General features: G+C 40.4%; 1 protein-coding gene across 1 annotated transcript in view; it reads left to right on the top strand.

The window, feature by feature from the left end:
• The window catches only part of SAE1 (SUMO1 activating enzyme subunit 1), a 405,755-nt gene that overhangs the window by 42,346 nt on the left and 336,085 nt on the right, over positions 1–27,324 (top strand). The window contains exon 3 of the mRNA XM_069207582.1: positions 13,136–13,309. Within this exon, the coding sequence (XP_069063683.1) occupies positions 13,136–13,309 (174 nt within the window). The remainder of the gene's footprint in view (positions 1–13,135; positions 13,310–27,324) is intronic.

Here is a 27,324-nt window from a genome sequence, read left to right as displayed (position 1 = left end):
CTAAAACGATAGTAATGCAAGCATTGACAATTCTGATAGATCTTGTATAGGCAAAACCTATTGGATTTGCCAATGCTTATTTTCTTTTTGTGTTCTGTCAGTGGGCTTGCTAGTCCTGCTCTCACTACATAATATTTAGGCCCTTCCTAAAAGAAAAAGAAAAAAATGAAAAAGACAAGAGGTTTTGCCTGTGCAAGAGCTATTGATTTTGTCAGTTTGTTCTAGTCATGTTGTACAGCAGTGTGACTGCTGTGCAGCATGGCTGAGAATAGAGCAAAAAACAAGCTATGATTCAGTTAGCGCTGACTACGTCATAGTGCTTTTTTTCGTTACTTTCAGCCATGCTGTTGTACAATATGAATAAGCAAAACATTGACACAGCCAGTAGATCTTGTGTAGGCGAGACCGATTGACTCAGTCAGTTCTTGTTCTGTAGCTGTGAAACATTTTTGCCTGAAATTCAGAGTTTGATCTCGAAATTTCCTCTTTGCAGACTTTAGATGGCAGTGTTGCATCATCTTGATTACATGCACATTTTTGTAGTTATAAAAAAGAAGATCCCCAAGCTTCTGTCCCTTACTTTCCCTCAGTCCCTTGCTCTTTCTCGTTTCCTTTAAACATTTTTAACTATAGGCATACTCTTTATTTTCTTTTTTTTTCTTTTTTTCTTTCTATACCTACCTTATGGCAATTGATTTAATTTATGGGTGATCCCCCTCATTCTCCTATTTTATTTGTGCTTTTACTGATCACTTCTTCATTTGTGTACTTGCTAAGTTAATTAGCTTTATTTTCCTAACTCTGACCTTTGTCTTCCCGGGGGTTTTGTTTCCATTGTTTTTGGTTTGCCAGTTTGATTACAACCAATATTTTGTATAGTATGATAATTAAATGGCAAATGATATGGCTTCTCTAGGGCCATTAACCCCTTGGGTGCCCTGGACGTAACCGTTACATCCAGCTAGGGCTCCCCCCGGTGGCCTGGCACCCTCCCTCCCCTGGCAGGGATGGAATGGGAATCGCTTCCCTTTCCGCCCCCCAACTACTCTTAGCGTCTGATGACGTCAGCGTGCGATCGCATGCTGACCTCATCAGATGCCTACCCCTGAGCTTCCAGCGCAGATTGGAGGAGAAATGCTTTTGCATTTCTCCTCCTATCACGTGGAGGGGCAGAGAAAGGCATCAAATCGGGCAACAGAAATGCCCACTAGACACCAGGGGTATGTTTTTGTTGTTGTTATTGACATGAGGGGAGCAGCCCCTTGGGCAAGGGTCGTGCCCCAGGGGACCAAATTATTTTTAGGGCAGAAACCTCCTAGACACCAGGGATGATTTTTTTTTTTCTTTTTTCATATGTGGGGAGCGACCCCTTCGGCAAGGGTCTCTACTGGGGGAGGGGGGAGGCCAAAATTAATTTTAGGCCATTTCTGCCTATTTTTATTAGGCCAGTCTGCCCCCAAGGGGCCAGAAACCACTGGACACCAGGGAATTATTGTTTTAAAAAATATATATTATTGAATGAGGGGAGCGGCCCCTTATTTTTAGGCCTTTTCTGCCCCGACAGATTGGCCTATTATAATTAGGCTGATCTGCCCCCGGGGGGGGGCAGAAATCCCTAGACACCAGGGATATATATATATTTTTGTTTACCTTATTTTTTTATATATGGGGAGCGCCCCTTTAGGCAAGGGTCGCTCCCCTGGTGAGCAAATTGTATTTAGGCCATTTCTGATCCCCTTAAGGGCAGATTGGCCTATTTTTATTAGACCAATCTGCCCCCGAGGAGGGGGGGCAGAGACCACTAGACAACAGGGATTTTGATTTTTTTGCATCAGTTTCACACAAGGGGAGCAACCCCTTATGCCAGGGTCATTCCCCTGGGGGGGGGGGGGATTATTTTAGCCCTTTTCTTCCCCTTCCCATTTTTATTAGGCCGATCTGCCCCCGAGCGGGGGGGGGAGGAGCGGAAACCACTTAGGCATCAGGAATTGGTGTGTGTGTATGTGTGTGTTTTGTTTGGGGGGTGGGGGGCAGCCCCTTGGGCCGTACCCCCACCCCAAATAAATGGGGCCAAAGTCGTTCTGCCCACCAGTGGGCAGATAGGGCAATTACCCCCGACCCACACCCCCGGAAGGGGGGGGAGCAGAAAGTCTACTAGATGCCAGGGAATTTAAAAAAAAATGTGGGGTGGTAGCTACCAACCAGTATGGGCCTGGTTATGCCCCCACCCCAGATGAAGGGGGTAACAGTCTTTTAGCTCTCCCACCGCACACTATAACATCTTATCCCACAGCAAGCAAGAAGACATTTGAGTATTTTCGGTTTTGGTTTTACATTTGGGCAATGAGAGCTTGGCTAACTCTCAAAATCGTCCCACTTGGAATCGTGAGGGCTGCACCTTTTAGACTTTGAGACGCTGCCATGTAGAAAAATCCACAAGACCTAGACACAACTGAAAACTAAACATCTGGGTGAGTCCAGGGTGGTGTGCGTCACTTACACCCAGCACTATTTTCTTAACCACAATGCCCTGCAAACCTCCAACTTAGCTGGAAATCACACATTTTTTCCCCATTTTTGTGATTGAACCTTCAGAATCTGCAGGATTCCACAAAATTCCTACCACCAAGCACTGTCTCATCTATACCGATAAAAATTCTGCCACACTTGTCAGCCTAAAACTTTTTTTTTTTTTTTTTTTTTTTAACCAACTGCCCTTTTAGACCCGCTTTGGTTCCCCCTCAGTTTCGACATGTTTTTGGCTCTTTCCTGTCACAGGCACTTGGCCCACCTACACAAGTTAAGGTATCATTTTTACCGGGAGACTGAGGGGAACGTTAGGTGGTGGGAAATTTGTCGCAGTGCGGTGATCCCACACACAAATGTGCGAAAAACTTGATTTTTTAAAACTTTTTGTTTTTAGCTAAATTTGAGCTTTGCTGAGGATTCTGGGTAAGAAAACACCGGGGGAATCCACACAAGTCACACCTTTCTGGACTCCCTCAGGTGTCTAGTTTTCAGAAGTGTCTGGGTTTGATAGGTTTCCCTGTATGGCTGCTGAGCCCAGGACCAAAAACGCAGGTGGCCCCCTCACCAACCCCCAGCAAAAACAGGTAGTTTTGTATTTGATCATTTTGATGTGTCCAGATAGTGTTTTAGGGCATTTCCTTTTGTGGTCACTAGGCCTACCCACACAAATGAGGTGCCATTTTTATCGGGAAACTAGGGGGTACGCTGGATGGAAGGAAATTTGTGGCTCCTCTCAGATTCCAGAGCTTTCTATCACCAAAATGTGAGGAAAAAGCTTTTTTTTTTTTTGGGCCAAATTTTGAGGTTTGCAAAGGATTCTGGGTACCAGAACCTGGTCAGAGCCCCATAAGTCACACCATCTTGGATTCCTCTGGGTGTCTAGTTTTCACAAATGCCCAGGTTTGGTAGGTTTCCTTAGTTGCCGGCTCAGCTAGGTGCCTAAATCCACAGCTAGGCACTTTACAAAAAAACAGCTGTTTTTATGAAAATGTGATGTGTCCATGTTGTGTTTTGGGGCATTTCCTGTCGCGGGTGCTAGGCCTACCCACACAAGTGAGGTGCCATTTTTATCGGGAGACTTGGGGGAACGCTGGGTGGAAGGAAGTAGGTGGCTCCTCTCAGATTCCAGAACTTTCTGTCGCCAAAATGTGAGGGAAAAGTTTTTTTTTTTTTTTTTGTTTTGTTTTGCCAAATTTTGAGGTTCGCAAAGGATTCTGGGTAACCGAACCTGGTGAGAGCCCCAAAGTCACCCCATCTTGGATTTCCCTAGGTGTCTAGTTTTAAAAAATGCGCAGGTTTGGTAGGTTTCCCTAGGTGCGGGCTGAGCTAGAGGCCAAAATCTACAGCTAGGCACTTTGCAAAAAAAGTCAGATTTCAATGTTAAAATGTGAAGTGTCCATGTTGTGTTTCCTGTCACGAGCATTAGGCCTACCCACTCACGTGAGGTACCATTTTTATTGGGAGACTTAGGCGATCACAAAATAGCAAAACAAGTGTTATTGCCCCCTGTCTTTCTCTACATTTTTCCTTCCAGATGTAAGGCAGTGTGTAAAAGAGACGTCTATTTGAGAAATTCCCCGTAATTCTCATGCTAGTATGGGCACCCCTGAATTCACAGATGTGCAGATAACCACTGTTTCTCAACACCTTATTTTGTGCTCCTTTTGGAAATACAAAGGTTTTCTTGATACCGGTTTTTCACTTTTTATATTTCAACAAATGAATTGCTGTATATCCGGTATAGAATGAAAACCCATTGCAAGGTGCAACTCATTTATTGTCTCTGGGTACCTAGGGTTCTCGATGAACCTAAAAGCCCTATATATCCCCGCTACCAGAAAAGTCCAGCAGACGTAACGGTATATTGCTTTAAAAAATCTGACATTGCAGGAAAAAGTTAGAGAGTAAAACGTTAAGTAAAATGGCTGTTTTTTTTCACCAGAATTTCAATATGTTTTTTATTTCAGCTGTTATTTTCTGTAAGAAAACCTTGTAGGATCTACACAAATTACCTCTTGCTGAATTCAGGATTTTATCTACTTTTCAGAAATGTTTAGCTTTCTAGGACCCAGCATTGGTTTCACACCCATTTCTGTCACTAAGTGGAAGGAGGCTGAAAGCACAAAAAAATAGTAAAAATGGGGTATGTCCCAGTAAAATGCCAAAATTGTGTTGAAAAATTGGGTTTTCTGATTCAAGTCTGCCTGTTCCTGTAAGCTGGGAAGCTGGTGATTTAGCACCGCAAACCCTTTGTTGATGCCATTTTCAGGGAAAAACCAAAAGCCGCCTTCTGCAGCCCTTTTTTCCCAATTAAAAAAAAAACAAAAAAAGAATTGGCTGTATTTTGGCTAATGTCTTGGTCTCCTTCAGGGGAACCCACAAAGTCTGGTTACCTCTAGAATCCCTAGGATGTTGGGGAAAAAAGGACACAAATTTGGCATGGGTAGCTTATGTGGACAAAAAGTTATGAGGGTCTAAGCGCGAACTGCCTCAAATAGCCAAATAAAGGCATGGCACCTGAGGGGAAAAGGCCTGGCAGCAAAGGGGTTAGTCTTTTTCTCAGTTTAACTCATCAGTGCTGTTATCTGGCTTGCTGTAGGTGTATGTGCTCCTTTAGCCATGAAGTCCTTTCTGGATTGCATATGCAGATTGTCTATGCCTGCCTGAGATCTTAGGGGTTTCCTCAGTACATCAGTAGATCATCTACATGCAATGATAGCTTATCTTCTATTCCCAGGATCATGAACTTCTTTCAGGATGTGCTTCCTCTGCATCCACTCAGCAAGTGGTTCTATCATTTGGGCAATTAAGTGTATGGATAAATTTTTCGGAAATACATCTATTTACTTATGAATCCACATTCGTTCAATTATGCTATACAATTCACATGAAGCTGGCTAAACACGTTTTGTAATCTATTCCAGGATAGCCTCCTTGAGACTTCACTTGTGCCTCTGCCATGCACAGTTCTCATCAATAATTTTACTGCAAATGTTACAGTAACATTATCAATGGTGTTATGAAAGATGTCATGAGTGCTGTAATATCTAGGGTAATTAGCAGTGCTTGGAGAGAGAGTGAGTTATAGTTACCTTAAAAGGCCTCGAAAAATTATACAAATGTTACTAAACCTGCAGGTCAAGTAGCTTGAATAATCTATTCAACCTAGCTATAATGTAGTTGATTCAGAAATAGCTCTTAAATTGTGTGATCCGAGGCAAATATTGTATTTTACAGTATCTTTTTCTTCATTCTCGCCTGAGTGCACCTTCAAATATGTGAGTTCTGAATTTCTACTGTAAACAAATCCTCTTTTGTTTGATTAAATACACTAAACGTTTGCTCCATGTATAATATATCTTGCGCACACATAGGGTACAAATTATTTGTGTATGACTTGCCTCTTAGTTTACTACTAACTGTACCATCAGGGCAGGAATGTTTCTCAGTTTATGTTTAAGCACTCACTTTAAATACATTTATTACTAAAGCATGATGTGGTATCGCACTGTCATTTACAGACAGTAATTTTCCAAGAAAAGTCCAAAAACATTCCCACTAACTTGCAGCTTTACTGATAAAACTATATAGTGTATTAAATCATTTGCACATCATCCTATTAAAATATTTTTTTCATCACACAGAAGTACAAAAAATGGTCTTTAAGAGCTACTGAAATATATTTTTAAATCTTTGTAAAGTTGACATAGTTATATAAATGTTGTATGTTGGGAAAAACCTGATACCATAAGCCTTTCACTTCACATAGGTCAGACAGTTCACCTTACAAAATCCTGGAACACTGCAGTCACAAAGAAAAGTAGTTGTGTTGCAGGAAGACAAACTGACTTTTGACCTCTGTCTGAACGCAAAGCAAATGTGACAAGAATAAGATTTAAAGGCATCTTAATTGCTAATTCAGTTTCTGACTGAACAGAGCACCTCTTCTTTACCCACTCCCCAGAAGGGTCCAGTGGGATCTAAAAATGATTCGACCTCATAAAATAAAACTGCAGGGCACGAGTTATAGTTACTTGAGATAACTCAAACTATAACAGGTGATTTCTATGGGTTTATACGTTTAAAATGTGTACCTAACTATAACGTCCCTGTGACCGTTGGTTTTTAAGTGATTTATATATATATAAAACCTGGGAAAAAAATAAACCTCATAAATTACTTTTCTGAATTTCACCCCAAAATTCATGGGTATGATAATATCCCTGTAACCTTTTGTTAAGTGAATTAGTTTTTTTTTATATATAATTTTTCCCAACTATATGCCCCTGTAACTTTTGTTTTTCTTCAGTCAATTTCCATGTTTTTTAATGTAAAATAATTTTAATTACTATACCTCAATCCAACGACCTCCCATACCCACCCTAAAATTACCCTTGCCACCCAGAAACCCATACCTACCCTAAACCCCGAAATTATCCTTGCCACTCAAAAACTCCTACCCATCCTAAACCCTAAAATTACCCCTGCCACCCAAAAAGGTATCCCCACCCTAAAATCACCCTTGTCACCTAAAAACCCACCCTAAACCCTACAAATGACCTTTCCCTAATTAATTAAAATATATATATATATATATATATATATAAACACACACACACAGTAATACCCGCAAAACCTTTACAGCAAATACGTCTTTACCATTCATTCCTTTAGATGGAAATTTGTTGCAAAGGCAAGTGTGGTAAATGCATGCATGGTAATGTTGGATGTGTGGTTAGACATGCAGGGTTCAGCCTTCGTTGTAGAGACTGTTTCCCCTACAGCACTAACCATCATTTCTATGACATATTGAACCCCCCTCATTTTGTTCCTTTAAGTTAATTGTTTTAAGTTTCACCAGTTTGACTCTATTAAGATGACTTCAGGTGTGCCACATCTTTTTGATACGCAAGACTGTTAGCCCTCTAGTTCTTTAGAACACTCTGTGAGACTGCAGTAGAACACAAGGGAATCAACTGATATGCTGCTCCTGTTGAAAGTACATGTTTTACTGAGAATGTCAGAATTCATTCTCATATGGCTGAGAAAGATAGTGTGAATTTACAGAAACTATGCTCTTGTTTTAGCTTTTAGAGCACCTACCATCACTTCTATGAGAATATCATGAGAAAAAAGTTTTCTCTCCAACATGATTCATGAAATCCCAGCAGGGTAATATCACCTTGGAACACACCACATTTCCTAAAATTAGTATGGTAATATCAACAAATGAGTTATATTGTAAGTAAAGTTTGTTTTTTCCTGTTATACGTTCTCTTTTTTGCGACCATCAAAACCTGCCATTCACTACAATACATTTCAACGGGGTGCTGTCATATATATTGGTCCCAAGATGACTGCCAGCACTTCCTGGTTAGAGTGCAGACAGCCAATCAGAGCTCACCAGGAGATCTGTGCTTAGGCTCCGCCCAGATATACAAATTTGGATTTCCTTTAATTTGTCCTAAACTGCTGAATGGATTTACACCAAATAATCTGGGGACTGGAAGCTACCTTCCTGCCAAATTTAATTTAATTCCACCCAGCGGTTCAGCTTGCAGGCGTGTCTGAAGAGTCTATAGAAATTAACATGGGAAACACACTTTTGTGGACTCTTTTTCTTGCCCCCCTGCTTGACGGATCATACAGAAAATTTCCATGCACAACATGACCCTAGAGAGTACTTTTTGGGAAATTTTCATGAAGATTCGTCAAGTGGTGCCAAAGATATAGTCAAAGAAACACGTATTCTATTGAAACTAGGTCCTAACCATAACTACCTATTGTCGCTCACCAGTAGGTAATATATATGCATACATAGTTATATGAAGCCTAAATGTTGCATTATTTGTTTTTTATCTGTGTGCGAATAAGCCAACTTTTATTTCTACAGGAAGAACATTGGTGTTTATTTGAAATTGAATGAACTAACCTCTGTTTTTGTGGGAGGTAACAAAGCAGGTACATAAAAAAAAAACACCAAGTTTTTGTACAATGTAAAATCCTTTCTTGGTTGTGCCACACTTTTGGCTCTTAGTCTTGTACCGTATTTAGCCCTAGATGGAACTTTCAACCCACTCTGGGCTGCATTCCCAAGCAATCTGACTCTGGGAAGGCCTAATTCTAGTGTGCTGAGAGCCTCTTCAGGTCTAATACTGTGCATTGTGAGCCTCCAGCAGAAAGAATTGGGGTCGCATGAGTGATGCAGGGAGTCAGCCTTCTTTATGTCACATTTCTTGTACCGGCATCTGGGCATGTATTCGGTGATGGGCTCTTCCCATTTCACTTGCAGTTTCTGAGGGAATTCTGAGTATTTTCTTTTTCTCCTCTGATTCATATGCTTAAATTCATCAGGGTGCTTTGTCTGAGCTAAGATAATAAACTCTCAGTGGTTTCACACCTTCTTGAAAACTCTAGTCAAAGTTCTGTTCAACTTTCCCAGTGGTGCCACTCTAAATTTTGAAATTGCCAAGTTTTTTTTAAAGATGTCACTGCTTGTAATAATATGCCCCACCTCTGATATTTGCTAGCATTATCTCCTTTTTTTTCATTACATGGAAATCGTCAACAGTAGCCCAAAGTACAGAAATGAAGACATCTATTAACTGCATTAAAATATCTTCCTTACACATCCTGGAAGAAAAACGATATGCTGAGTGAAATAGATATATAGCTCTAAGAGCAGCAGTATGTCAGTTGATTCCAGTGTTCAGCTGCAGCTTTGATATAGGTATTTAGTGTACAACTAGGGAGTGGAATTATGTATTCTTGACATAAGCAAAGGGAGTACACTCAAATGCAAAGTTGGAATAGGAGCTGTTTAATTTGTGAACAAATCCTAGTAAAGGGACTGTAGGAAACAAGCAAAATAATTGGTTTAAGCATCATGTAAATGCCTATGTGAGTCTACTGTTTCAGAAATGAGATTGGCATATTTTGTTAATAATTCGTGGCATTATACGGATTAAAGGTGGCAAATGGTTGAAAGATTGAGATCCTTATCTATGTTTCCTCAGGCTGCCGGTCATCTTGCTTAATTTCACCTACAGTTAAAAACTAGCAAGTTGAGCCTGAGCTGCAATGCTCTAATCATAATGTCCATTGCTTGTTTATGCTGGCCGTTGCACTACTTTCATTTGATATTTTTCATCTACTGTCAGTTTTTTAAAATACTGGAATAAAAATAAGTAGACACATAGTTAGTGCTTTTTGAGGCACATAATTGCTTTTTTTTGTTACTAATTTTGCAGTCAACCCTTCCTCTGAGGGCCTATCTGTTGTCCGGTCTTTTTTAAGAGTCTTCATGAGAGTGTATTTTGCTACAACATATGGTCCTATTGCTCCCTTTGTGTATAATGGAGATTTGGGTGCAGAACAATGTTATCTGAGGTTTTTTATGTCTTTTGAAGCTACTTAGAATTGATATTTTTGTTTTGAGTACCTTAATTTTCAACTCTTGTAGTTAGAGCACCAACGTCCTGTAGGTAACTGTCTGCATTAGCTACACTAAGAATCTGTGTGCGATGACCACATTCTTGGTCTGTGCCTGTGTAGAAATTGATGCAGCAAGTGAAATGTTTTACATCCCCAAAAGGGTAATGAGTTGTTGCATTTGTTCTGCCTTAATACATGTGGTGAGAAGCTGCTACATCTCTGGGAAGGCACACACTTCTTTCTTGTAAGTTAAGTTCATCAGTGAGCTCCAGTAGTTTTCTTCCACTTTGTTCCTTGATAAAATTACTGAACATGGGCTCTGTTCGTGTCAGAGGATTTGTAACATTAAAATCTTACATCTGCTCAGGGTTCTTCTTAGAGTACAGAATAGTTTATTTTGAATTTCAGTATGTGCTTAAAATCTGGTCACTAGCCTCCCTGGGGTGAAATAAACATTGACAAAATTGTAGATAAGAATTCTTGTTAGACCATTATGTACAGATAGAAACATTCCAATTTCGGAACATATAGTTCTTATACTGCTAAAGGTCCCAAATGTTGTTCTGAAACATATAGGTAATCCTCTGAATGGTCGTCCCCACAAGCCCTACGCAGCTTGCATATTAAGCAAAACAGAATAAGTGGGTATTTAATGCATACTTGGCTTTTAAGAGCAACCAAAAGTCTCCACTGTGCTGTTCTCCTCTGGATAGCTTGGACCATGGATCAATAAATCTCCCTAGTCAAGGGACAAAAAACATAAAGGCTGAGTTTGTGGTGGATATACAAACCTATGCTCTCCTCTCCACCTTCAGTCCACCCTCTACACCCTACGGGTGTTTGGTGAATGAGCAGAATGTTGCTCACTACTGAAACAGAACGTTTGTGCGAGAGATGAACTAACTTGATAAATGTAATCAACAGATGCTTAAAAGAGAATACAACTTCTGGTATGGTCCAGCCATTTTGTAAAATCTGGCTGGTGAACAAACCGTGTAGGACAAACCAGTTGGGGAAAGCAAGCATGGGAATGAAGGCATGCAGTAAATGCTGGACAAGCCCACCATTGTCTGTCAAGAATTAAGTTGCCTTCCGAGCGGTGCTTTTACCAGTGTTCAGGTATGGTGGTGATCAGCCTGGGCCCCTGACTGCTGAGTAAAAAACCTAGCATCACTTGTAACAATGTTTTTTTTTAAAATCTTCAGCAGTAAAGCAGTTTTAGAACCACTTGCAGGCACAGTTTAATATTTTAACCTTTTAAGCCTACCACCCATGATGATGATAAATCTCTGTTTTACCAAACTGATTTTTAGGTCGTGCCTCCTAGACAGAGCGTACTTTGCTTCAAAGCATATAGTGGCTTGCCAAGAAAATCTAGGAGCTTGACGCCTGCCTATTGCTTAGCATTGGTTGGCTTTCCTTGTTACTGTCATTTGCTTGTTTCTTAATCTTGTCCCAACTTGTCGATCTTGTATCTGTCCCTCCTAATGAGTATTGCCTCTTAACAATCTCTTAGACTGGCTGGCATTGCTGCTTCCACATCTTGTGTTTAAACACCACTTTTTTCTTTTGTCTGTAGCACTCATTTAAAGAGCATGTGTTTTTGTCTTCCCCTTGCTATACTTTCCTCCCTCTGCACTTGGGTTTGCTCTCTGTTGCCACACTGTTTCTGCCCGTCGTCCTCCCTTTTGTGCTCGCCGGTGTGCTTCTGTCCATTGCTTCCCCACCTGGGACCTCTGTCTTGCATTCCCCCAACCCCTGTTTTGCTTTTCCTCCTGGTCTACCTCCTATTGCTTTTTTATGCACTCCAGCCTTCACGCTCCTGGTGCTTATGCTCCCCCATCTGTGTTACTTCTGCATCCCCCCTGCCCCCCTCCCCTGCTTAGCTGCTCGCCTCCCACACTCTCCTGTGTTGCTTTGCCTTCCTTCTGTCCTCCCATTTGTTGCTTTGCTTTCCCCCACCCACTTAAAAAAAAATCTTGTGCTTTTTATTTTCTTTTTAGTTAATGATTCAAGTTGGATAAGTAACTAAAAACAACAACAAAAAACCTGTGTGGTTTTGTATACTCAAGCACTTACGCATTAAACCAGCCATGTCAAAGGTGTTTTTTTTTTTTTTTAAACCTTTAGCCACGCTACATAGCATTGCAGGCACTATATACCGTGGCTAAAAACCATTAATAAAGCACATGGCCTCAAAGTCGAGACCTATAGGCTTAGGAAATACTTGTTTTAGATGTTTGTGGAGGTTGCCTAGAACAATTTGAAACTGTAAAGCATGCATTTGCTAAATTCTGTTTACTTAATTTTATCTAGTTACTTTTTTTAAGGCCACCAGAATGTTTGGTAACATTTTTCACATTTGAATGTTTTAAAATTAGCAGTAGACAGCAATGTCCCAATAAAACATGAATGGGACTTGTGGAACTAACATTTGTAATAACATACCATGGTCTATTTTTGCCTACATTTCTGTTTCTTCCACTTGGTGGCACTGAAATATTTGGGATGGCTCAGTATCACAAGGTTTCAAATTTTTGTGACCTGGCTTGACAGCATAGCTGTCGTCAGACAATTATGTGTGAACTACCAAGAGAGGGCCTTTGGCTCCTACCCGGAATGCATGTTTTGATTGGGTAGAATTTGTGAGCTTCCCCAAAAAAGCACTTACCCGCCTCACACATTTGATCATTCAGTTTATTTATCCGTCTGCCTGAGCTTTATGCCACTGTAATGCTGTTAAAGTGTGTGAGATAACTAGGTAGTTTGGTGTTTTTCTCTGGCAGCAGCACAAATAGTAGGTGGTAGTCATTAACGTATTAACAAATGTTTAGGTCTGGCTTGACAGTGTGTTCATAGGACTGTCCTGTTGCCAATGCTTGTACTTGTATAAAGCCTAAACAGCAATATGATGTCTTGGATCACAAATGAAGTTGTTTTTAAGTAACTGATTTACCTTAATATTTAGTTAATATTATTTTAACTGTCACTGTCCACAACTAAATTGTAGTGTTCTACACCACTGTTTAGTGTGTGCATGAATCCACTTTTTTGATTGTTACTATAGAAGAAAATGCCCCCCTTAAACATACCTGCACATTGTCTTACGTAGGGTGGTAACACGTGTCAGCCATTTAAACTGGGTAAACCTGTTAATTTTGTTTTTCTTCAGTTAACTCTGGAAGATACCCGAGCACAGTTCCTTATTCCTAAGGGACCCTTGGATCGTAACCGGGCTGAAGCCTCCCAGGAGCGTGCTCAGAATTTAAACCCCATGGTTGATGTGAAAGTGGACACTGATAATATCGAAAGCAAGGAAGAAGGCTTTTTTACGCAATTTGATGCTGTAAGTAACGACTAAAACTTCACGAAAGTTGTTGATCAGGCACATAGGATTTGGAACAACGTGATAAGAGCAAATGTTCTGGAGAATCGCTGATCTTTGTCAGGCTAATATTTACAGTATTGTAAGTAACCAGGGGAGCTTTTTGAAGTGTTTTTCTCTTGTGTAACTTGTTAAGGAAAAGCTAATACTTAATATACTTTTGTGACATCTATACTCCACAGTGCAATTTCCCTTATGCATGCTGTATGTTGTCATGAGGTAACATAAAGGCTGGTGATTTTACAAATCTCACTGAATGTGTTAATATTCTGAACATTGATGCAAAAAACAATCATGTTTGGCCTAAACTCTGCCCTGGGATCTAGACGTATACCAAGACCATAGATTACCTATAGTTATCATGCCTGTTTTTATTAGTAGCAGGGCCATCAGAATTGTGCTATTCTAAGGCCGTGGTCCATAATTATGGAGTAGCTGCATTTGTAACGTATCCATCACCTGCTGCATAATCTGCAGATTTAAAGCACAATGTTGTTTCTAACTCAAGAGGATTAAAAGTTACTAAAGAGGCAGCAACGCATGTTGCCTCACAATAGAAAATTCTTCTCCAATATTGACTGGTCAGTTTTAAGTTGCTGTGTTTGGATGTTAATCTGGAACCAATGATGTTGTAATACTAGATAGATAGAATAGATAGCTATAGAATGTAGAATGTAGAATAGAATGTAGAATGTAGAATTCTGTGTGGGGAGATCAGAGTCAGTTGGGAGAGGAGGCTTTGCTGATCAGACGCTGTCGGTGAGCCTTTATTATTGATGCTTCTTGAAATAAAAGAAACACAAAGAACATTTGCAAGTGTGTACATCTTTGATTACAACAATTTGGCTACGAGTGTTGTTTAGGCTCATCGAATATTCTATATTGTGGATCCGGTGGAGGAAAGTTTTGGTGTTTTTATCTTCAAAGTACTCACCGCTTTTCAAAAAGGTACTGTAGCCGTGGGATTTGGAAATTTCCTCTTTCCTTATTAATTTTATTTTATTTATTTATTTTATTTTATTAATTTATCGCCGCTTCAAGCACTCATTAACGAAGTGTACTAGTTTCCTAGCAACGGTTGCTAGTCATGCTGGAGTACTGTTTGTGTAATTGTATTGTGCCCAATCTCCAATGAAAACAAATATAACGCGGTGACATAAACAACAGCCATTTTGGATTGGGCAAATTGAGTGAAACAAGGGCAAATTCCTAATAAAAGTACTCATCAACGGCGGCCATTTTGTATGTCGATTTGGATATACATTGCTTTCAATTGACCAAGGAGTATACAGTAGCCATTTTAAGTTTGCAGGAGAGTTTCAGATTCTTGAAGAACGTTTTGGACACTGTGGAATACATAAAAAAAAAAAAAAAAATATATATATATATATATATATATATATATATATAAATAAATAAATAAACTATGGCTCGTAATAATTTTATTAACCAACCTGCGTTGTTTATAAATAATCCTGGCAAACCTGTAATGAAATGGAGAAATTGGCATAGAGCATTTGAAAATTACTTGGTGGCTATTGATGGAATTTTTTTTGATCCAGAACGGAAAAAAGCATTGATGTTTGGCCTATTAGGCAATACAGGTCAAGAAATCTTTGACAATCTACTGGAGTATGAATCGCCTCCTGGACAATTTATTCCATTGAACGAGTATGAGGAAGCAGTTAAACGTATGGAAAAACAATTCACAGAGGAGCCCAATGTAATGGTGGAGCGGCACAGTTTCTTCAAATGGAAGCAAATGGAGAATGAAAGCGTAGAGGAGTACATCGCTTCTTTGAGAGTCTTAGCTTCTTCATGCGAATTTAATGAGATGACTGATACCCATATTCGAGATCAATTTGTATTTCAATGTTATTCAAAAAAAATACAAGAAAGGTTGTTGGCATGCAGAAATCCAACATTACAAGAGGTTGTTGACATAGCCAAAGGAATTGAGAGATCGCTACTGTCCACTAAAGCTTTAACATCTGTAGATGTTTCTAATACAGATGTATATATGGTACAGGATCAAAAAACTAAAGACACTAAAGACAAAGATAGCAAGTACTACGGAAGGAAAAGTATACAATGTTACAGATGTGGGTCAAAATCACATTTGGGTAATAATCCCAAATGTCCAGCGTTAGGAAAAAAATGTATTAAATGTAAAAAAGTCGGTCATTTTGCTGTTGTATGTAGAAGTACAAAAGAGGGCAATCAAATTAGAATTAATACAGTTGATAATTTTGATGAAGAAATGTGTGCAAATATTGTCCTAACTGTAGAAGATGACGGTTGTAGGAAAATGATGAACAGATATAAAGCACCACTTGGTTGTGTTAGTATTGGAGGGAAAGAATTGGAGGTCATGGCAGATTCTGGTTCTCCTATTACTATATTAGATAAGGACAAATTTGAGAAAGTTTGGAAAAACTTGAAATTAGAAAAGAGTGATGTAAACCCAAAGGCGTTTGGAGAGTTTGATATTAACATGGTGGGATATTTTTGTGACACTTTGAAATTTAAAAGTCGCAACATCGATACTAAGATATATGTTGCTGAAAATGGCAGGAACATCGTTGGTTGGCAGGATTTGGGTAGACTGGGAATAATTTTGAAACCAGGATCAACTAATCCAATCATTCTAGGTGATATACCATGTTCAGATGTCAATAGCATTGGGGATGCTGATATGTATTTGACTCTTAAAAAGGTGTTGACTGATAATCAGGATGTTTTTGCGAATCATATTGGATGTGTGAAGGGATTTGAACACAAAATTAAGTTGAAAGCAACAGCTACACCTGTCATTCATAAAGTGTGTCCTGTTCCACTGTCTGTTAGAAAGGAGTTAAAAGATTTATTAAAGAAATTGTGTGATGAAGGTGTGATTGAACGCACAGATTCTTCCGAGTGGGTGTCGGCTATTGTAGTTACAAAAAAGAAAACTGGTGATATACGGTTATGTGCTGACTTGAGATCCTTGAACGGGAATATTGTAGTAGATTGTCACCCATTGCCCAGGATACAAGAAATTCTAGCAGCTACTAATGGTTCAAGATATTTTTCGTTGATTGACCTTAAGTCAGCATATCATCAAGTCAAATTGTGTGAATCATCAAAAGATTATACCACTTTCGTAACACCATTTGGAGCGTACAGATATGTACGCTTACCTTTTGGACTTGCTTCAGCCGCTAGTGTATTTCAAAAGCTGATGGATTTTCTTTTTCAAGATATGGATGGTATTGAGAAATTTCAGGATGATATTTTGGTGCATGCGAAAACATCTTCTGAACACAATGTCATTTTGAATAAAGTGTTAAGTATTTTAAGAGAAAGAGGGATGACAGTGAGTAGATCGAAATGTAAGTTCTTTTGTACAGAAATAGAGTATTTGGGACACACTTTATCGGCTGATGGTATAAAACCAAAGGAGGATTTACTTAAAGCAATTTGTGAAGTTCCCAGACCTAGGGATAAGGAAACTCTAAAATCTTTTCTTGGGTTAAGTGAGTACTATTCTAGGTTCATTATGGATTATGTTGGCATAGTTGAACCTCTTAGAAAACTGCTAAGAAAGAAAGTAAAATTTGAATGGTCACATGAGCAAGAAACTGCATTTATAAATGTAACAAATGCCATATTGAAAGCACCAGCTTTGCAACCTTATGATATGAAAGGACGCAACAGAATCACTGTTGATGCTAGTGCAACAGGTATAGGAGCTGTGTTTACTCGGATAGTGTCTGGAAAGGAAGTTACAGTAGCTTTTGTTTCTAGAATGCTTCGGAAATCAGAATGTTTTTACAGTACCATCGAAAGAGAGGCATTGGCTTGCGTTTGGGCCGTGGAGAAATTGAAGACATATCTTTGGGGCAATGAGTTTGAGTTAGTAACTGATCATAAACCATTGGTATACATGATGGATGGGAGGAGTAATACGAAGGCATCTTCTAGGTTGATCAGATTATTATCTAAGTTACAAGAATATAACTTTGTGATAAAACACATTTCTGGTGGTCTGAATAGACGTGCTGATTGTCTATCCAGGTTACCTTTGGAAGATGATGATCACAGAAAAATTTTGGATGATGAATGTATAGTGGCATATATGGATGTTGTAGAACATTGTGATGGTGTGATTTCTGCTGAGGAGTGGTGCAAAGCTTCTGAAAGTGATTCAGTATTACAACAAGTAATGAAATATGTCACTGAAGGGTGGCCTTCTAGCAGAAATGTAGGTAACGTATTAAAGAATTTTTCACAAGTAGCTGATGAATTGAGTATTGAATGTGGAATTTTAATGAGACATGATTTGTATGTTCCACCACAAGCTTTAAAGAAAAGGTTGATTGAATTGGCCCATAAAGGACATCCTGGCACTAGTCTTACAAAGAAAGCTTTAAGATCATATTATTGGTGGCCTGGGCTCGACAATGACGTTAATATGTATCTAGATAACTGTGTGGAGTGTATTAGATCTGACAAACATTGGAAACTGAGCAAAAAGGAATTACAACCTGTTTTGATACCTGATGCACCATGGGAGAAAATAGCTATAGATATTTCAGGACCATTTACTTTACTTGAATCAGATATGCGTTACTTAATTGTCATCACAGATTATTACTCTAAATGGATTCACTGGGAATTTTTAAGTAATGTTAGTACTGAAACGGTTGTTGAATTTTTAAGAAAAATATTTGCAATTGAAGGTTTACCCAGAATTTTAGTATCTGACAATGGTACACAATTAACTTCACAGAAAATGTGTGAATTTTTGGAATGTCATGGTATTCAACAAGAAAAAAGTCCTCTTTACAATCCTTCATCGAATGGTCAAGTAGAACGCATGAATAGATTTATGAAAGAAGGTATTCAATTAGCATTAGCATCTAAATTAGATGTATATGAATTTTTACGAGAGAAAGTGTATGGGTATAATTGTACTACGAATTCTACAACTGGATTTTCACCTTTCCTTTTGATGAGAGGTAGGAAGGAGAAAACTTTACTCACTCCTAAATTTGGCAAGGTTGTGAATAATGGTAATATGGTCAAAATTGTGGATGATAATGAACTTCAAGTTAAACAAAAAATTATCGACAAACAAGTAAAAACTAAACATTATTATGATAAAATAAATAGAGTGAGATCTGGAGTATTCAACGTAGGTGATTGGGTTCTTGTAAGAAAACCCTATAAAGTACAAAAAGGGGAGTCGGTATACTCTGCTCCAGTGCAAGTTTTGAAAGTATCTAATGGTTCTGTTCTTTTGAAAGATAAGGGTTGGTGGAGTAAAAATGCAGTGATCTTGTTAAAACCACATCAAGAGAGCATTTTGAAAAATGTAGGAAACAGAGTTGATGTTCATTTGGAAAATAGGGATTATTATGATTTTGGAGATTTAACTAGTGATGGAATGGAGGTAAAATCCAATTGCAGAACTGATGGAAACAATAGTAGGAGTAATAGTAGTATTTGTGACAATGAAATGCATAATTTAGAAATGGCACAGAGAGTTACAGAGAATGAATTAACTGATGTTAATTTGAGAACTAAAAGGAAAAGACAAGTTCCAAATAAGTATTCTGAATTTGAAATGTATTAATGTTTATATGATGTAGTAATGTATTATCATTACTTATCTATTATTATTATTATTTTTTGTTGTTGTTGTTGTTGTTGTTTTTTGTTTTGTTTGGGGAAAAAAAGAGATGTTGTAATACTAGATAGATAGAATAGATAGCTATAGAATGTAGAATAGAATGTAGAATGTAGAATTCTGTGTGGGGAGATCAGAGTCAGTTGGGAGAGGAGGCTTTGCTGATCAGACGCTGTCGGTGAGCCTTTATTATTGATGCTTCTTGAAATAAAAGAAACACAAAGAACATCTGCAAGTGTGTACATCTTTGATTACAACAAATGAGTTGGCACTTTTACCCAGACAATGTGTACAGAGGGCAAAATTATGAAGTAAAAAAATGTGCTGTATCATGCCGCATAATTTTGATGGGTCGTTGACACATAATTTACTCAATCCTGCTGCATAATTCGGTCCTCCCCTGCAGCATAAATCCAGTGGCTCTGATTATGGGCCATTACAAGCTGGATATGTTTGTTGTGATTTAAACATGACTCAGTGAGGTAGTCCGTCATCCTCTAGGTCTGACCCATAACCGTTCCTTCTTGGAGGTTGAATTGTCAGGATTAAGGAGTTGCAATAATTCATGCTGAAAATGAGACTATAGGAGGCTGGCCTGGCTTATATTGGGTACCAATGGTACTTACACCTTGTGTCAGGTCCAGTTATCCCTTATTAGTAGAGTAGTGGTGTTCTAGCAGCTTAGGCTGATAGAGGTAGCTATAGCAGAGCAGCCAAGGCTGAACTAGGATACATGCAAAGCTCATGCAATACCACTTATACCATATAGGTACTATATCATAAGAAAGACAATAGTCAGTGTTATAAAAAATAAAGGTACTTTACTTTAGTGGCAATGTGCCAAAAATATCTCGGAGGATATACTCCCTTAGGAGGTAAGTAAAATACACAAAATATACACAACAAAAAAAATCAGGTAAATAAAACAGTCAGAAAGGAGTGCAAACACTGTAGAATACAATAGGCCTAGGGGCAACACAAACCATATACTAAGAAAGTGGAATGCGAACCACGAATGGACCCCTAGGCTAGTGTAGTGTGTAGAGGGTCGCTGGGAGTTTAAGGAAACAGTAAGGGTGTCCAAGATACCCCAACCCAAGACCCTGGAAAGTAGGAGTAAAGTACTACTGCTACTTTACCCCAGAAACACACTAATGTTGTGCTAAGGGACTTTGCAAAGACCACAACAGACTGCAAAGCACTGAAGACGGATTCCTGGACCTGAGGGCCTGCAAAGGAAGGGGACCAAGTCCAAGAGTTGCAAAAGTGTCTTGGGGGGGGGGGGGGGGGGGGGGGTAGGGAGAATGCAGAAGTGTTTCCTTGCCAAAATACCGCAAACAGGCCTTGCTAGCTGCAAGAGTCGTGGTTGGAGAAAAAGGGTGCTGCCCTGGCCCAGGAAGTACCAGGATGTCGCCACTAGGGAGAGGAGACAGAGGGGGCCCTCAGCAATGTAGAGAACCCACGCACAAGCAGGAAGCACCCGCAGAAGTCATTGAACACAGTTTCAAGAAGACTGAACATGACGGTCGTCTCAACACTGCAAAAGTAGGTCCCACAACACCAGAGATCAACTCAGGGAGCTGAGCATCGCAGGGCAGAGTGCTGGGGACCTAGGTTCGGCTGTGCATGCAGGATTTCTTGGAAATGTGCACAGAAGCCCTTGTAGCTGCAGTTCATGCGGTGTACAGGATTACTGTCTGGAGAGGGGAGGCAAGAACTTACCTCCTCCAAATTTGGACAGTTGGACCACTGGACAGTCTGGGTCACTTGGGTCCACCACCTCTGTTCCGGGGGCCACGCTCGTCAGGAGGAGTGGGGTCCCAGAGTACTGGTGAAGCTGAAGTTTGGCGCCTGCTGAAGCAGGGGGAAGATTCCGTCGACCCACGGGAGATTTCTTCGTGGCTTCGAGTGTAGGGTGAAGTCAGGCAGTCCCCAGAGCATGCACCACCAGGAAACAGTTGAGAAAGGCGGAAGGATTAGGTGCTACAATGTCGCTAGTAGTCTTCCGACTACTTTGTTGCAGTTTTGCAGGCGTCCTGGAGCAGTCCGCGGTTGATCCTTGGCAGAAGTCGAAGAGAGAAGTGCAGGAGTCCTGCTGGATTCTTGCAAGTCGTTATCTGAGGAAAAGCCCACTGTAGAGACCCTAACTAGCCCTCGGAGGAGGATTGGCCACCTAGTCAGGTAAGCACCTATCAGGAGGGGTCTCTGACGTCACCTGCTGGCACTGGCCACTCAGTGGCCTCCATTGTGCCCTCACACCTCTGGAAACAAGATGGCAAAGATCTGAGACACACTGGAGGAGCTCTGGGCACCACCTCTGGGGTGGTGATGGACAGGGGAGTGGTCACTCCCCTTTCCTTTTGTCCAGTTTCGCGCCAGAGCAGGGACTGGGGGTTCCCTAAACCGGTGTAGACTGGCTTATGCAAGGAGGGCACCATCTGTGCCCTTCAGAGCATTTCCAGAGGCTGGGAGAGGCTACCCCTCCCCAGCATTTAACACCTGTTTCCAAAGCGAGAGGGTGTTGCACCCTGCTCTCAGAGGAAATGCTTTGTTCTGCCTTCCTGGGACTGGGCTGCCCAGACCCCAGGAAAGCAGAACCCTGTCTGTGGGGTGGCAGCAGCGGTAGCTGCAGATAAAACCCCAGAGAGCAGGTTTGGCAGTACCCGGGGTCCAGAGTGGAGCCCCAGGGATGCATGGAATTGGCCCCCAATACCAGATTTGGAATGGGGGGACAATTCCATGATCTTATACATGTTACATGACCATATTCGGAGTTACCATTGTGAAGCTACATATAGGTATTGACCTATATGTAATGCAAGCGTGCAATGGTGTCCCCGCACTCACAGAGTTCGGGGAAATGGCCCTGAATGATGTGGGGGCACCTTTGCTAGTGCAAGGGTGCCCTCACACTTAGTAACTTTGCACCTAACCTTCAGCAAGTGAAGGTTAGAAATATAGGTGACTTATAGGTTACTTAAGTGCAGTGAAAATGGCTTTGAAATAACGTGTGCGTTATTGCACTCAGGCTGCAGTGGCAGTCCTGTGTAAAGGTTTGTCTGAGCTCCCTGTGGGTGGGAAAAGAAATGTTGCAGCCCATAGGGATCACTTGGAACCCCAATACCCTCGGTACCTAGGTACCATATACTAGGGAATTAGAAGGGTGTTCCAGTATACCAATTGAAATTGGTAAAAGTGGTCACTAGCCTAAAATGTGACAGATTTAAATGCAGAGAGAGCATAAGCACTGAGGTTCTGATTAGCAGAGCCTCAGTGACAGTTAGTCACTACACAGGTATACACATTCAGGCCACAAACTATGAGCACTGGGGTCCTGGCTAGCATGATCCCAGTGAGACAGGCAAAAACAAAGTGACATACATGTAAAAATGGGGTAACATGCCAGGCAAGATGGTACTTTCCTACCGAGATGAGCAGACAACAACCGTGGTTCACACTGAGCTCATTTCATATAAGAATATTGGATACACACATCAAAAATTACTGTAGTCGTTTTACACTATTGTCATAACAAAAAATGGGTAGCAGATTTCCAGTTCAATGATGAAAATGTATTCCCTTCATAGGTTGCCTTCTCATTTTATGCAAACATTATATAAAAATAGAAAGTGTGCAAAGTAACCCCCATGTGAACAATAGCCACAACCCAAAAAAAGTGAAACCAGTAGTGAAAACATTCGTGGGTATGTTGGCCTGCAAACAACCATGAAGAGAGCTCATACTAGATAAGGCACTTAGTTGCCTAGCTATACATTGTTATGAGATAACAAAAACATTGTTTGCCAATATTGTTGATTACATTTTGACTCAACAAACGTACAGGGGTCTCATCAGGACAGACTGATGGCTTGGGGGACTGAACCTATAGTAGGGTTTAACCGCAAGCAGTCATGGAAATACTGTATGTGACAAGTGAACAGTCACCGTTTGAACTGAACATAGGGATACTCACAGGTGTTATACCTGTGAGGGAATTTTCTAGGTGGAGAAATTTCTCATACATAGAACATAGAAATTAGTTCCCTGTAAAATCCTCCATCGGAGATGATGTGGAAAGCGGTTTTGTTGGTCCACATCACTGTGGTATTGAAATCAGTTCTTGGCTTTGAGTAGAAGAAAGACCAGCCTTCAAAACTTTGTCTGGTACATTCAGTACATTGTGGTCCTTCACCCATCTAATTCAAACAATATATTCCCCTTACCTACCAACCGAAGGCTCAGGTCTGCAACAGACATTTTTTAACCACCTGACTTACTTGGTAGAAGACATTTGATAGTCAAACATTCCATATCCAGGACTGAACTTTGTGAGCTCCCTACAAGTACATTTGAGATTGGAAATGCTCCAGAAGATCTTTAGAAATTCTTTTTCCCAAGCATTTGTATAATCGTGTTGTTCTTTCTTGGTTGCTTCTCAAAACTCTGGCTGGTCAGTCACATCAGTCCAGTGCCATGTCATGACTGCAGGACTACAGGTAATGATCACAAGGTTCCTACAGGGTGATATCCTTCAACCTATTCAGTTCTGACTAAAGCCAACATAAAACACGATTGGCAGTGTATACAAAGCCATACATAAAAATAAGCAAATAAAAGTTTTAAGGTTGTAGGGAACTCCTTGGAGTACACCTTCTACTTATTTCTGCCACTGGATTGTATCCAACAAAGTATGATTAGATCCACTTGTTGAGTGGTGTAATGGGGTGAATGATTACATTTTTAGATGAGATAAGAAAAATCTGAAAAAATAGCCCAAAGTCCTTAAATTCCAGTGCTGTGTGTCAATCCTTTTACTGTGCAGAACTGATGTGCTGTGTAGCCTAAATAATAGCAACAATAAGGGACTTAGATTCTTGGTAAAGAAATCATTGCCTATTAGGCCTGGTCCATCATTAAAATCAATTACTTTTCACGGTGTTCGCACAGAACCTTTACTTTCCATCATCAGTGATGAATACCCTTGAGAGTTTCTACCACTTTGACTTGCTTATAGGCTGTGTTTGACACCTTAAAGTAAGCTTGACTCCCTTAATTGATGAGGGCAGCCTACATTATATTTTCTGGCAACCTTCCACATTCTCTGGTAGCCATCACCCCTGCCACCATATATGCCCCCAGCTAAAATTATACCACTTTCTCTTCTACAGTCGGAGCTCATCGCCCAGTGGCTTTTGTTCTGGTTTATCTCCACACACAAATTATATATTTCAGCCCTTCGCCAGAACAGGTTCTTGGGCAGTCTCACTTTTTGCAAGCTAGGACTCTCCCTCATACAAGACAAAGTATGTGTGAGGGAAAGAAAAAGCAGTACCAAAAGGAGTATAAGACAGGCCAGGGTCAGCTATTTCAGCACCAAAGTTGAAATGGCCAGTAACTCCTCAAAAGAGTTATATAGGCTAGTAAACACTCTTATGATTACAACTACCCAGCTGGTAACTCCTCTACCTTCCACTCAGCAGTTCCATATGTTCGCTACTGCTTTTATAGGCAAAGTAAAACATATTCTAGACTCCCTTCCAAAGGGATTAGCTCCATGTCCAAACTCCACAGATGACATAGCCACTACAGCCCACCTCACCTCCCTTCCATCTTTGATAGATAGTACCATCTCAAAATCTATAAAATCTGGCTCCTCATTAGATCAAGCGCTACCAGATGTTCTATTGATGGCTGGTGATATTATGTTGCCTAACTTATTGAAGATTTTAAATAAGTCTTTTGTTTGCAGTAGTGTTAGTGGGGTGAAATCATGCTATAGTCAAGCCTTGGCTTACGAAACCACAAGCAGATCCGTTGAAGGTTGAGTATTATAGACCAATTTCATTACTTCCAATTGCCAGTAAAATTTTAGAGAAGCATGTCCACATTTATTTTTCTAACTTCCTTAAAAATCATTCTATCCTTAACCTCACTCAGATGGGTTTTAGACCGGAGAATAACTCGAGATTGCATTGTTAATGGTCACTGAGAAGCTCCAGGGTATGTTGGACCGGGGTGGTTCAGTGGCAATTATCACGCTTGATCTCAGTGCAGCTTTCAACACTGTTTCTCACTGTATCTTAATCAAGAAATAGGAGAATGCGGGTATCACAGGTCCTGCAGCCAAATTGATCAAGGCCTTTCTAAATAATAGGAGTCCCAAAGGGCTCCTCGTTGAGGCCAATGCTTTTTAATTTATATGTTCTTCTGCTGGCAAAAATTGTACAGGAGCATGGCATTGATCTTGTTTCATATGCAGATGATGCTCAGTTGATTCCAGCACTTACACCTGAAACCCATCATTTATCAACAAGCCTGCAAATTTGTCTGAAATAAATCACTGAGTGGATGTCGGCTTTTAATCTTAAACTCAATGGGGAGAAGACAGAAATGCTCCTTGTTGTTAATGATATATCTTGCTGCAAACAACTGGCATGGCCCCAGTGTCTTGGAGAGAGACCAGTTCCATCCATGGCTTTAAAAAGCCTGGGATTTTGGTTGAACAGCAAACTCACTATGGAGACCCAGGCAAAAAAGCTGTCCGTAACTGATTTGGGCTGCTACGCATTTTAAAGAAGACAAACAATGACCACCTCCCTCATCAAGGAGGATTGTTATACAAGGACTGGTTAACTCCAGACTTGGTTAGGGGAATTTCTTGTTTCTAGGAAGTCCTCAAAATGTCCTAAAGCAGCTGCAGGTTATTCAAAATGACACAGCACGGACACTGTTTAAGATCCAGAAATTTCAATCTGCAGCTCCAGCATTGATAGGCTCACATTGGCAACCTGTGCGGAAAAGGATCCATTTTAAAGCTTTATGCATGACCCACCTAGCCATGCAGGGAAAAGGCTCCCTTCTGATCCGGAAAATGCTGCATCCCTGTGTGTCCCTAGGAGACCACTGCGATCTGGGAATTCCTCTCTGCTGAGCGTTCCTAAAATAAGGAAAGCTAGGTGCATGGTTGGTCGTTTGCCTTCCTCACTGCTAAGCTGTGGATTAGTCTTCCTCTCAAACTAAGACAAATACAGCAAGAAACTTCTTTTAGGAAACAATTAAAAACCCATTTGTTTTAGGCCGAGGATAAATCCGTGCTGATTTCACAGGTGTTTGTCTTTCGGGGTAGCTGTGCGCTATATAATACACCATGAATAAAATAGAGGAAGTTATTTATGGTGAACTTATTGGACATGCTTTAGTAGCTGGCATTCCCCCGTACGCCGCACTCCTCTTCCAGTTTCAGAGAGTGCAGCTTATGGACATCATGATCATATTATTAATTATAAACTCTGTCCAGCAAGTTTGGTTATGTTGAGAGCATTAGGCCTGTGATTGGTTGTTGCTTATTTCTAGTTTTGCTAGCACATGTATGCATGAGACTTATGTACTGATATCTGTGGACAGACTGCCAGACAAGACTAACCACTCAACAAAGCATCTACGATGGTCGAGCGTCGCAGGCACTACTTTTGATGAATCTGGTCAGCACACCATTTGTTGTCCAGTGACAGAATGCATATCTGCTGTGCAGGATAGCCCGTTTGGGCAAAAGATCGAAAATCCCCTCTGAAGTCTTCCAGAGAGAGTGACTTGGATGATACGTTTTAACATGGTACAGTCATAAATCACAAAACATCACAGTAGTGTAAGATAGACCACATATAATTCCAGTTTCTTACCTTTACTAAAATGTAGGTTTCCTTGTTACAAGCTAGGAGTACTCCAATTTATTGACAAAGACAAGAGGGTGTCATTACATGGTGTGTTTAAAGCAAGTGCAGTGCAGAGTTTGCCACATACTCAATTGGTTTGACATAGAAGGTCTGCAAACAGGATGCAGTTGACCACTCAGCAGTCTTTAGGATATTGTCAAGACTGGGAGCCTTGGAGACCTTGGCTCCAAAAGTTTGGTGGGCACCGAAATGGAACAGTTGATTTCAGAGAGTAGCTTACAAAACCATCTGGCCAGAATAAGGGTACTAACTGCAAGGTGGAGTTTCCTGAAGGAAATGAGGAGTTGAACAGTGAAGGTGAGTCTAAGGGAATTTTATGTCTATCACACTCCTTAAGGCAGCTAGCCATGCAGAGTTGTAGGTGCTTAGGGAAATAGGGGTGTTGGACTGACAAAGAGTTGATCTTGGCCCTTTCGGAGGTGAGGAAAGACTCCTGGAGTGAAAGAGCACTAGTGTGCAGTTAAGTCCTTAATGTCTGATACTTTGAAATCAGAAAGAGAAGGACAGTTAATTTGGCAGAGAGTTGCTTCAGATACAAGTCTGAATTGGAAAGTCAGGCTGAGATACCCATA

This window comes from Pleurodeles waltl, chromosome 9 (genome assembly GCF_031143425.1).
Source record: "Pleurodeles waltl isolate 20211129_DDA chromosome 9, aPleWal1.hap1.20221129, whole genome shotgun sequence".
Lineage (NCBI taxonomy): Eukaryota > Metazoa > Chordata > Amphibia > Caudata > Salamandridae > Pleurodeles > Pleurodeles waltl.
Note: the sequence above shows the minus strand (reverse complement) of the source record. Positions and strands in the feature narration are given on the sequence as shown.